Below are 12,512 nucleotides of genomic sequence, written 5' to 3'. Positions count from 1 at the left end.
CTGTTCCTCAGAATTGAAAAAATGTATTTCCATGTCTCTGGTATATAGGTATGGCAGTCCCAGCAAACTAATGCAACACCTCACTTACAAACAGCAGGATACACATTCTTTTTAAATATACATAGAACATGTTCCAGGTCAGACCATATTCTGCTTCATAAAAGAAAGTCTCAATAGATTCAAGCAATAGAGAGTTATTTGACAAAGGAGTTTAAATTAGAAATCACTATCTGAGTTTTGTTTCCATATTCAAGGACTCAGCCAATATCTGTGGTTTTTTGAATTCATGAATGTGGAATCCCTGGATAGAAAAACAAAAACAAAAACAAAAACCCTGCAGGAGTGGACCTATACAGTTCAAACCTGCATTTTTCAAAGGTTATGTGAGTATCTCCCCTTCTGCAGTAGATTAGATTACTGTTCACAAGTATTTTCTATATCCATGGGAGGAGAACTTTTCCCCATTCCTTGTTTTGAGTTTGGCTATGTGACTTTCTTTGACCATTGGATATTGGAGGTAACAGAAGAAGGAACTTAAAATGTTTGATTATTTGGATTCTCCCTCTCCTGACTTTGTTTTGTCATGAGAATGGTTTCTTTGGGGGCCATTGCTGGTCCTTCAATCTTAAACACCAGAATGAATGGATTTATAGCAGACCCGAGCCCAGTCTATTTAGAATCCCAGCTGTGCCTGCGCTAGAAACAGAAGCACCCAGTCAGCTCCATCCTGCATTGGTTGACCCCTAGGCAACTTGTAGCAAAATGAGAAGTAAATCCTTATTAAAGTATACTACTAAGATTGTGTATTTCTTTGTCACATGATTATAGTTGACTGATTCAGCCGTCAAAGACAGCCTTGTCAAAATTGAGATTCGGAGCCAAGCATACTTACCTTTGAATCTGGGCTTCCCAAGAGGATCAGTTTCTCTTGTTGGGCTTGAGCTAAAGTCAGTTGTGTTACCTGAGAATGAAAGATAATAAATAATTTTAACAAAAGATTAAAATAGCTTCAAATACAATGAAAAAATGGTGATATAATAATTAATATGCCTCCTCCTCAATGCTTGCAGCTTTGATTCCCTTTATTAGTCACAGATATATATGTATTACCTATAACAAAAGGCCTTAAATTGTGTCCTGGTGCAGGTATTCTTGGATATAATGCATAATTAATTAAAAATTACAACCAAGTAGTTAATACTCATTAAAATTATGATATTTGTGATTAGGAATGACAAGTGTTTTACTCATAAATATGGGAAAATCTAGATACTTTTAGAAACCAAACTTGAACACTCTGTAAAGCAAAGGAGCATATTCTGTAACAAAGCATTGAAGAATTAATTAAAAATATTAATAATAGAATTGAGTAAAATAGATGACTTGGAACTGAGATGCTTTTTTCCCCAATTTGAAACCTTTTTAGTATTTGATAGCTACTCATCCAGTGGAAAGTGACTGACATACTAACCAAGATCTCCTGAGGCAGGTGCCGTTGGTTGCTTTTTATCTGTCTCTGTTCTCTGTGAGGGGGCTCCAGTAGGTCTGAATGTTGCCTTCAAGGGTGGGGAAATTACTCGGCTTGATGAAATGACTCCTATGGGGGGGTTAGATGTGTGATGTCAAGTTAAAGTAGTCACATTTTATAGGAGCACTGCCATGTTCCCCATCTATTTAGTCAATATTTATTAAACACTTACCATGCAGCTTGTCACTATATGCTAGATTTATAGCAAAAATAAGACCTGGTGTCCTTGGTTGAGATAGATGCATGAGCCAAATACATTGAAGCATGATAGATATTATGAAAGAACTGGCTAAGATTACAGGGAGTTCGGGGAGGGTGTAGTACTCTCTATGGGGAAGGAAGGTGTTGGGTGGTGGAGGGTAGGAATGTGTTCACACAGGATCATTAGGTATGTGATCATTAGACAGGAATAAGAGCTGTATTCTAGTCAGAGTTTGTAAGGAGATCAGGGAAGCATGAAACTACCTCGTGTATTTAATTTGAAGGAGTGAGTGCCACAAGGGCTCCAGGATACAGTGAGAGCTGAGCATGGAGGGGCAAGAATGAGTCTTGCAAGCCAAGGATTTGGATATTACCTTCAGTCAACTAGGACCCACTGAAAGGTTCTGAGTAGTGAAGAAGCAAGATCAGATGAGAAGAGGATAAATGGTTTGGATGTAAGTCTGGTGGACGAGAGAGAAGGAAGACGACTAAAGCAGTTATGTAGGCACTGGAAGAAGTAACTAGAGCAGAAGTAGAGAGACTGGGTGGTAGGGTTAGACATGAGGGATGTCAAGGAGATGGAGTGGCCTGACTTGGAGATAAACTGGCAGGCATGAGAGGTGACTAGAAAAGAAGGAAGATTACTAAGGTAACGTCTGTGATTCTGAGCCAGTGCACACAATGGTGCTACCGAGTAGCTAAATTCAACAATGTCTCCACCTCTATAAAAACACAGCTTTCCAAAACTAGGTCTATCCCAACGTCTAGACAAGCCTAGATGTTAAAGTATGAGGGAGGCTAGATTAGAGTTTATCTTCCTCCTGGGAAAAGGGATCATTCTCACACAAGTCTGACGCAAAGACCATGGCCCAGCATGGACTCATGGACGAGCCCCTCAGGTCAACTGCTGATCTGGTCCCTGTGAACTTACGCTCCTAACCCTGGTGGGAATGGGCCATGAGAAGAGGTTGAGCAAAAAAACCAAAGAAAGTGCACTATACCCCACAGGAGCATTTATTTCACAGTTGGCACAGCCAGCAGGAATGCTGGCAGGGCACCTTCACCCTGGCCAGGAGAGTGGGACTGGCATCTCAGTGGATCTGGAGACAGGTGACCAGTGACAGATCCAACACAGTAGCCTAAGACAGCTCACAGGCACACATGAGAGAGGACTTGTTCAGAGGGTACTCAGACAATTTAGTTGATGCCAGAATTCATTCAAGATACACTTTTTGTGATAGTAATCAGGCCAAATATGCCCTTGTTTGTGCTTGCCTCCTCAGTGTGGCCGTTGCCTTTAAGAGGTGGAAAGCAAGGAGAGGTGTGCAGAGGAGAATGTGCTCTCAGAAGGAGAATGTGCTCATGGTTCTTCTTCAGGCTGGTGGGCTGCACCAAAGCTGCACTTACTGATGGGAAAGAACAGAGCATTTATAACAGGAATCCTGGTGACAGAGCTGCAGCTGAAAACACACCACCTTACAGGGGTGCTTGTCAGGGGAATGCCCAGTTTTTCCAAGGTGAACGCTCAGGTTTCATTTTCAGTCTGTGACTTGAAGACTGCTGGAGCTGAAGTCTCAGCCATCTCGGCTTACTATTAATGAGGAAAAAAACCTGGTCTCCTCACTCAAGAGGAGCGCCTGAGCCTTGGCTTAGGAAGACACCAGAGCGTGGATGAGAGACTGATTGAAAAAAATTATCTAGGGCCTCCCTCGTGGCGCAGGTGGGTGAGTGCAGTGCTGTGAAGCTGTCCGCAGCCTCTGCAGCGCCGGTTCAATCCCCACCAGCCGCGAAGCAACCCACATGGCGCGGCAGACCTCTCCTCACTATCCCGCTGCTCCCCTCAGCAGTGTATTTCAGTCAGTCTGCCTGTTCTGTTCCCTGCTCTGTCTGTGGTGACTCCTCTCACCCTCCTGCATATCTGGCCTGTACCCCAGTTCTTGTATAAATAAAAGTTTTTAAAAAAAAAAGCTTAAAAAAAAAGAAATGATCTAGAGTTCAGATCATGCACATGGTCATCCTAAAATCTCCATCACCACACACTCCTTTCATCCTGTGAACAGAAAGACATCCATTCCTTTTCACCTATAACTTCATCATTTTCATCTTTCACAAAGTATTTAGGAAACAGAGGTGTGGGGGAGAGGGAGGAAGGATGGAGAACAGGCTGTGGCTTCCTGATAGATCCAGCAGAAGAGCTCTTAACAGAAATGAGGTCAAGCTTTACTCTGAAATGGGACAATTTTCACTGATTATTAATTTCATTCATTTATCATACAGCAGTTATCAAGTATCCCTCTGTGCTCAGCACTGGAATTGGTTCTGGAAATTCAGAGAAAATGTTCCAAGGACTCTCATCACAGAACTATGGTCTAGCAGGGGAAGAGAAGTACACAAACAGGTGTAAAACAATTTGTTCTTTGCTCTAAGGGAAGTATCTAGGAAAAACAGAACTGAGAAACAACACTAAGACTACTCTCTGGGGAATTAGAAAAGACTTCAAGAAAAAGATGAAGAATACGTGTCCTGGTGATGAGGAGGGGTCATTTTATGGAAAGGAGACAATATTTTATGGGTGTGGAGGTGAGAGGCAGTTTGATATCTAAAATATATTACTGCCCTATTGCAAAGGCTAGCCCTACTCAGCCACCCTGAATATTTTAGTTCCCAATCTTTCCCCTAGCACCATAATAATGGTGCCAGTTTGAATGGCACCATTCAATGAGATGCACAGTATTTTAACTCAGAAGTCAAAATGAGAAGCAGATGACAGGACATTACTTTGTTACCCCCGATTGGTACCGTACAACATCTCATTCAAAACAATCCACTTATTGAAGACCTGAGGCACTTTCTGCCTGGGCTCCAAGCACACAACAGCTAAGAAACAAACTGGCCCAGATGCACAGTGTTGGTTTCCTTCACCCTACCCACCCAGAATCAGGAAATGAGTCCTCGCCAGCTGTACTTCACACTGTCCAGTTCTTTGGGGTCAACACAGGCATGTGTCACTCACACCAAGGGCCTGTTTATTGCTTGAGCCAGCACTCCAAGGACATGCAGATGGCTAGAAAGGCTGAGTCAGGGAAGAGAAGGAAAGGGTAGGATATGGATATACCTGCACTCCCTGGCTTTCCAGTAACATTATTTGGCGGTAAAGGCTTTCTTCGCGGAGGCGTAGGCCTAGGTGGTAGGGGTGGGCGACGAGTGCCTGCGATTGTGGTGAAAAGATATTACAGATGAACGGTCAGAGGATTTACTATACAAAAATCACATTTATGTTAAAAACATTTAACATTTGCTAAGTAGTAGTTGGGCGACAGAAAACAGATCAGAAAAGTGCCGGCGGGTAACAGTCTGCTGTTCCTCTGAATTGCTGCTGGTGATATACGCAAGGGTCATGAAGCACATGAGCAGATGGAAACATCCTCTCTGTATTTTTATTGATAAAAACAGACAGGGATCTCTTCCTTTTGAAAGACTGTAGAGATGTGTAGAACTCAACCACTCTAGTTTCTCATCTAAATTTATCACTTCTCAACTTGACTATCTCCAATTGCCTTTGATTTTGAGACTACAACTTATACCACTTTAACTTTAAATAGTGAAAGCGTGTGATTCCCCCTTTAGTGGGTGTTCCACCTCCCCACCCCCAATTCTATAATGTAATTAAACACTTGCAGAATTTCGCAAATGGTTACAACAAAGTAATGCCAATGGCAGAAGCAATAGGTCCGGGCTTGTGCAGAGCAGGCTCACCTTTAAGGCGTGCACTGCACAGAGCTACCTGGCCAGGGGAGGACGTGGAAGCCTAGGTTTACTGGCCACTCTGCTCGCCCTCCTGAGAACCGGCACTAGACTACCAGCCCAGAGGAAGAGCACCGTTTTCCATCTGGTTTGCCTAAAGGGTTGAGGGAAGAGGTACCGTCTAATAACTTGCACAGAAAGGTCTTCCAAGACAGAATTTTGGCCCATTATACAGAGTAATAGTCTCAAATTAGAATCATATTTCAGGCAAAAGTACATTCTAAGACGTTACATAAGAGCAAAACTTGAACATGATGAAAACTGGAACCTAGAGTGACTCTTTAGCACTTGTCCACTTTGCCCCTCAGAACATTACGTAAAATAACTATTAAACTGGTACCCCATAAGTTCTTATTAATATTTAATTCATGCAATTCTCATGTCCCCAAAGATTAGATTCTGGAATGTCTTTCTAGTAATACCATGTGCTGTTGAATGGCTGTGAATCCTTGGGGGCCATGTGGATGTTGCTTTTTTGTCTGCAACAGTGAAACTACAGTTATGGCCCAAGTTTCAGAGTGGAGCTGAGTGAGGAGTCAGCATCTTAACCCTTACCTGTTTTTTTTGTGGAGTGAATAGAGTCAAAGGCTGACTCATTTCTACCAGCGCCTGGTGTCTTTGGTGCTTGCTTGACCCCTATAAGAAGAGACAATGGAAGGGAATGAATAGATAGTAAAACTATACTAATGTTATTTCTTCATGGAGGCTGGAGAGATGTCAGCGACAATGTGTATTCTTTGTCTTTGTGCCCAGACATTGTAATTGGCTTCTCCCATCTGTGTATAGAAGCATTCCAATCCCTACATTCATCGGTTGTGATGTATTTTGTGAAGAGCTAGCATTTGATTGTAGATTGTGGTTTTGTCTAAATTTTCCATTTAGACAAATTTCCATTTTCCATTTCCATTTCCTTGCATAGCCATCCTGGGTGGTATTGCCTCACCATGAGGATTTCATCTGCCATGATTGGTTGGCCATTTTCTGCCAATATTCATGGGTACATTTTGTGGTTTTTTAAAAAAAATTTCCCTCCACCCCACTACCCCATTAAAAAAAAATTGTAGAATTCCTTGTGCTTTGTTTAGTAATTGACTTTAAAAATATTCCTAAAGAGCCCTTGACTATTAAGCTGGGTAGTCCACAGATTGAATTGATAAATCAAATTTGTCCTTGACAGACATAGAACTCCAAAATAGCTATTTTGAAGAAACTGATCTGAATATTTCTTTACTTTATATTTTAACAAAGTCTCTCAGATATACTCTGATGGTTATTACACATTTACCTAAGAACCCACCCTCAGATTTGGTAACAACCCTAAGGGTAGAGGGAACCAATTTAAGTTTTTTCCTATTTTTTAGTGTCCTTTTATATTATGAAAATAGCTTCCCTGAAGTGACTATTAGTCTTAAGAAAGAAAAACAAACATTTTTAGAATCAAAATAGTAAATATCGCTTTAGATACAATGGCTCATACTAAAAAATTGATATTTGAGAACCTACTATATTTCACATATTAAAAATAACAATAAAAATACAACTGATAAACTGACATTAATGACAACAACCAGATCCAAAACCACAATCCTATTTTGAGTGCTCACTGTGTTCCAGGGACCATGAAAAGACATTACACATTCAATCTTTTTTTTTTTTTAATTTTTTTTTTTAATTTTTTTTAATTTTTTTTATAATAAATTTTATTTTTATATTCCCCCATACAATTGCAAACGCCCCATTCTGACCCCAATCCTTCCCCTCCCGCCCCCCACCCCCCAAAAAGTGTCTCTGGTTCATAGTTTTTTGTTGATTTTGATTTTCACTTTCTTATATTCATTTTCCTGGTCCCTTATTTAAGTTTTCTAGATTCCTGCTATGAGTGAGACCATCCGGTATTTTTCTTTTTCTTTTTGGCTTATTTCGCTGAGCATGATCCCTTCCAGCGCCATCCATGTTGCTGCAAATTGCATGTGTTTATCTTTTTTGAATGCTTACACATTCAATCTTAATGTGCAGGCAGGTATATGTCTGCGTATAAAATATACAGACAATAGAAGCTTCTACAATAGAAGCTTTGTTTACCAAAAATGAGATAGCCCCACATTTATGAAATATTAGTAAATCTAATTAGTATTGTATTTAAAAATTATAATTAGCATTGTCAACATTCTAGCAATGATTATAATTAAAATTATATATATTCTGTTGCTTGAATAAAAGAATATATAATGTCACGGTAAATGCTTGTACAGAGTTATGAATTAAATGTAACTTATTTGTCATAGGAAAAATGTTTCTGGGGTCAATGACTTTTTTCTGGAGCTAATTCCACAGGTATGATGAGAAGAAAAGGCTCATCAGTCTTTCTGTGCCCTACTGACAGTGGGAATGGGGTCAGAGAAATGACAGTGACATGTTGGCTGTCTCCCGGAAGGGGCTCACAACAGAGAATCCAAATAAGGGATCGGGGAGGAAGAAAGTAACTATAATAAAGTAAAAGTCAAAATCAACAGGCAACTATAAACCAGAGACATTCTGCATTGGGAAGAAGGGGGTAGGATCAAAACAGGGGAGGGAAGAACACAAGAAACCATGGCGATGGTTCAGGGGTGAATGGGGGGTGGGAATGTCACAGGAACTATTACTGAGATGAAAATGCATACATTGCATAAAAATTAAAAATGATGTAAATACATATATAATAAAATAATAATTAAAAAAATAGACATCAGAACACAGATCGGGTACATTCCATCTGGGGTGGGGATGGAGGTGGAGCAAGCAAGTGATAAACAATGGCCTTAGCTTTGTCTCCCTGTACTCACCCGCTTATTTCTACCAGCTGCCAACTAATTAAACTGAAGAAGCCCTACACGAGACCATCTTTAGGAAGCTAAGTTACTTATGATTACAAAGTTGACTTCTACAGAGGGTGGCAGAGTCAGTTTGTATTGCAAATGACTGAAAAAATATTTACATTGCCAATAAACTGAAAGACAACTAGCATTTTCTTAGTGAGAATAATGCTGGATTATACTGAAAATTAATGGCTTTCAAGGTTGATCACAGCTTTTTTCCCTCATTTTTTTTTTTTTTTTTTTTTGCTGACATAAATGCTTTCTTCTATTTTTACATAGGCAAACTCCAGGGAATTTCTTTGAATATTCAGAAGGTGGCTCTGTTTAGAGTCAGATTGTTTATGTCAATCTGAGAAACTATGCACTGCCCAATTCCAAAGTTGAGAATAGTAAAAGCAGCAGCTGAATACAAAAAGATTCTGGAATGGTTTCCAGGTTCTTACAAGTCAGGAATTTATAAAATTTGCCTCATTAATTTCACTGAAGGGAAGTGAATTTTTTAGAACTTCAGATGCTGTGGTAAGTTAATACCAAAAAAACACATTATACAACAAATCTGAATATTTTTTATATTGACTATATTCAGGTATCATTCACATCTCTTTCTCATTAGGAAACCATTATGAGATAATTATATACATAGCATTAAATTAACTCCAATTTCACGCATTTTTCACATAAGCAAGCAAATATTTGTACTATTAAAAATATTTGAAGGGAGTGTTGCAATCCACATTAAGGCAGTTAGTAGCTACTATTTATCCACTTAATGAATATTTGAACTTTCATCAGATCATTGTCCTACTTCTCTGTATGATGCCTACTTCCATATAGCTGAGTGAATGGGGTAATTTATTTAAGCTGGTTGATTTGGAAATATTAATATGAATATAACCAGTGTGATCAACTGCTAACTGCCCTTTTTGTTTAAATATCATATTCTAGAATGCTAACAGATGTAGCTTCCATAAAAAATTATCATGGTACTTGTGACATTACAAACTTGAAAGTCAAATGATTCCATGTCAAAGACCAAATCTGTGCATGGTATTTTAAAATTAGGGAAAATAGCTATTTTAATGTTTTCTTTCAACAATTCGTATTTTATTGGGATCACTTTAAGAATCAAGACTGCTGTTGGTAGCTGATTTAGTAGACTAGGTTTAGAAAAGCAAAAACTTAAATGTTTTCAGAGATATCTTGATTGAGAAGAGCAACAATTTTCAATTCTATTTTTTACTAGGAAACTTCCAAAATTGGTAAAGAAGATATGAAAGTGTAAATTCAACGAAATTATAAAAACAATAAAAACATACAAGTTTTGATAGGATCAAAAAATATAATAAATTGCAACTATTACCTGTTTCCACTCCATAGCCTTTTGGTGTCCCACTGGGTTTTGGTCTCCCTGGTCTTGTAGTTGTTTTATTCAGAACTACAGTGAAGTGGGAAATAAATACTTCAGACAATTTCTGATTTCCCGAGTGTTCAAAATCATTTAACGAGGCATTAAACAAATGATGCTTTACAAAAATATTGTTCAGAATGTAGAAAGCACAATTCTGGGATAAAAATCAGACTTGAATTTCGGAAGTCTGAGTTTGTACTCTGAGTGATCACTAGGCTTGAAAAAATAACTGGCAGAGTTAGAACTATGTTTCTAAATAGGAAATATCTTGCTTCACTTTAGAAGCAATAGGTACATTCCAAAATGGAAATGAAGAAAGATCAGTATTACATATGTCCTGTGAAAAATCAAAGCTTAAAGTATATTTGTCAAGGCCTTAATTCATAACTCATAATTTGGTGGCTGTTTTGCAGGAGTCCATAGATACAGCTTTTCCCTTATAAATTTGGCACAAGTTCATTGCTGAGTACAGAATATGATGAAACTACTCAAATTTCTCTCCTACTCTATTTTTTTTTAAAGATTTATTTTATTTATACAAGAACTGGGGTATAGGCCAGATGTGCAGGAAGGAGAGAGGATTCACCAAAGCAGGGAACAGAACAGGCAGACCAATGAAACACACCACTGAGGGGAACAGCGAGACAGGAGAGGTCTGCTCGCCATGGGGGTTGTTCCAAGGCTGGCAGGGGATCCAAGCGGCACCACAGAGGCCGTGGACAGCCCCACAGCGCTGCGCTCAACTACCTGCCCCACCAGGGATGCCCCTCTCTCCTACTCTATTTAGAGCCATAGCGTTTCCAAAATTTTAAACAAATCACCTATTTTCTCCTCCGTTTAGAAAATTCCTCAAGGAAAAGCATTAAAGGTGTTGTGGTTAAAAGAGTAAGTTTATGGAGCCTAATTGCTTGTTTCAAAACTACTTTCTAATTCTTCTCATGCCTTAGATTCTTCAATTATATCTTACAAGACACATAAAGCTCAGTCAACACTAGCCATCATTGTTACTTCATTATTTTGTAGAAATGTTTAATATAATCAGCCACATATTAAACTTTCAATAGCTATCATGATACAAAAAGATTTTTGTACCTAATTATCTTTATGATGGCACAAAGAGAGTTGGAAGATTACTGCCTGTATGCATATATAGACACACCACAAGCACACATACACAAATACACACATATATAAACACTTTATAGATATGCACACACATACATATATACATATTTTATGAACCTAAGGATGTAAAAAAAAAATTTGTTCTTTCTTCCATATGCCTGCAGAGATGTTCACCAAGAGCAAGTCACTTTATAAGTGAAAGTTTGTCATTTAGAACTAACGCCTTAGAATCCTAGCACAAATGGTCCAACTTGTGCTTTAGCGCAGGAGCTACTTACACAGACCAAATCACCCCAATAAGTTAATTTTGCCCTAACAAGCTCCAGTGATGAAAATTCTAGAAACTTTGGAGAATTTAGTAGATTTAAAGTATTTTCGAGGGTACAATTATCACTTTTTTGTTTGAAACCTATCAAATTTTATTTTAATTATCTGAACCAAGCAAAAATATTCTATGGGAACAAAAATCTTTTATGCTAGAAGAGACTATCTTTTTAAAGAAATAAACATTTAGAAGTAAAATGATGTCACAAATAACTATGCTAACTCTATAAATGACATGAAAACTTGAAAAGACGTGTGACTTAGGCACAACCACTGTTTAAAAAATACTTTTATATCGATAACGCTCCATAGGTGTTCTTGCATCTAATTATCCTTAAAACCCTCAATGAAGTCTATCACTTCCATGGATTTATCATTATCTTTCCACTTATCTACAAGGATCAGAATTTATGTAAGCCCTTTATTTCAATTTTAGGATTTAAGTCTCTCTTTTTGTGCATTTGGTTGTTCCAGTGTATTTTATATCTTGCTAGATGTACTGTTTTTGTAGGTTATCAGAAGAAGGAACACCTTACCGGGTCTGTGTGGTTTTTCGGGTGTTCTGGGCCGCACAGGAGTAGAGTACAATCTGTGTGGTGCTGAAACAGAGGAAACACTTCATATTTAATAGACAATACTCCGAAGCCCCCTAATTGGACACTTAGCAGTCCAGTGGCCAACAACTCATATACTTTGCATGGAAGTAGAGTTTTCTGAAACCTCCAATTATACATTCAAGTATTAATGCTAGAGGAAAATAAAACAAGTGAAAATATCTATGGCTGGAAATTAAATATACACACAAAGTGAGGTAGGTAATTTGTTATGCATGCTAAGGATTAGTCATCATTTAGTCCATGTTTTCCAAAGGCATTAATTTTACCATGTGCTTACTTAACATGGTAAACATACAAGTCAACCATCTACCCGTCCATCTGTCTGCCCATCCATCTGTACATCCATATCGCTCTATTAGGGAGTCACTATGGAACCTTGTTTTGGTAAATAAGAAATCTTCAAGGCAAAAAGAAAAATAATTATAGGTAGGTAAGAAGGAAAAAGTAAGAACACGTTCTCCTTAAAATTAGTTCATGAACCCTGATGAATAAATACTCTCTCTGTGCCATTCATCAAGCTGAGGGATGAGAGAAAGTGATCTCAGGTGCTCTGCCCACCAGGAGGATGAACAATGAGCCAAAACTCAGACAAGCCGTGGGACCAAGATGCCAGCCACCTTCTTACTTTCTGCTCCTGTTATGCAGGG

General features: G+C 38.6%; 1 protein-coding gene across 2 annotated transcripts in view; it reads right to left on the bottom strand.

Moving 5' to 3' along the window:
* ABI3BP (ABI family member 3 binding protein) overlaps window positions 1-12,512 on the bottom strand; it is a 209,935-nt gene that overhangs the window by 24,155 nt on the left and 173,268 nt on the right. For both annotated transcript variants that reach the window (XM_037525650.2, XM_054700654.1), the window contains 6 exons: window positions 11,785-11,847; window positions 9,752-9,826; window positions 6,089-6,169; window positions 4,845-4,937; window positions 1,472-1,597; window positions 893-961 (listed from right to left, as the gene is read on the bottom strand). In XM_037525650.2, coding sequence (XP_037381547.1) covers window positions 893-961; window positions 1,472-1,597; window positions 4,845-4,937; window positions 6,089-6,169; window positions 9,752-9,826; window positions 11,785-11,847 — 507 coding nt within the window. The remainder of the gene's footprint in view (window positions 1-892; window positions 962-1,471; window positions 1,598-4,844; window positions 4,938-6,088; window positions 6,170-9,751; window positions 9,827-11,784; window positions 11,848-12,512) is intronic.

The sequence above is a fragment of the Talpa occidentalis genome, unplaced genomic scaffold, assembly GCF_014898055.3.
Source record: "Talpa occidentalis isolate TD23 unplaced genomic scaffold, MPIMG_talOcc4v2.1 talOcc4.4, whole genome shotgun sequence".
NCBI lineage: Eukaryota > Metazoa > Chordata > Mammalia > Eulipotyphla > Talpidae > Talpa > Talpa occidentalis.
Note: the sequence above shows the minus strand (reverse complement) of the source record. Positions and strands in the feature narration are given on the sequence as shown.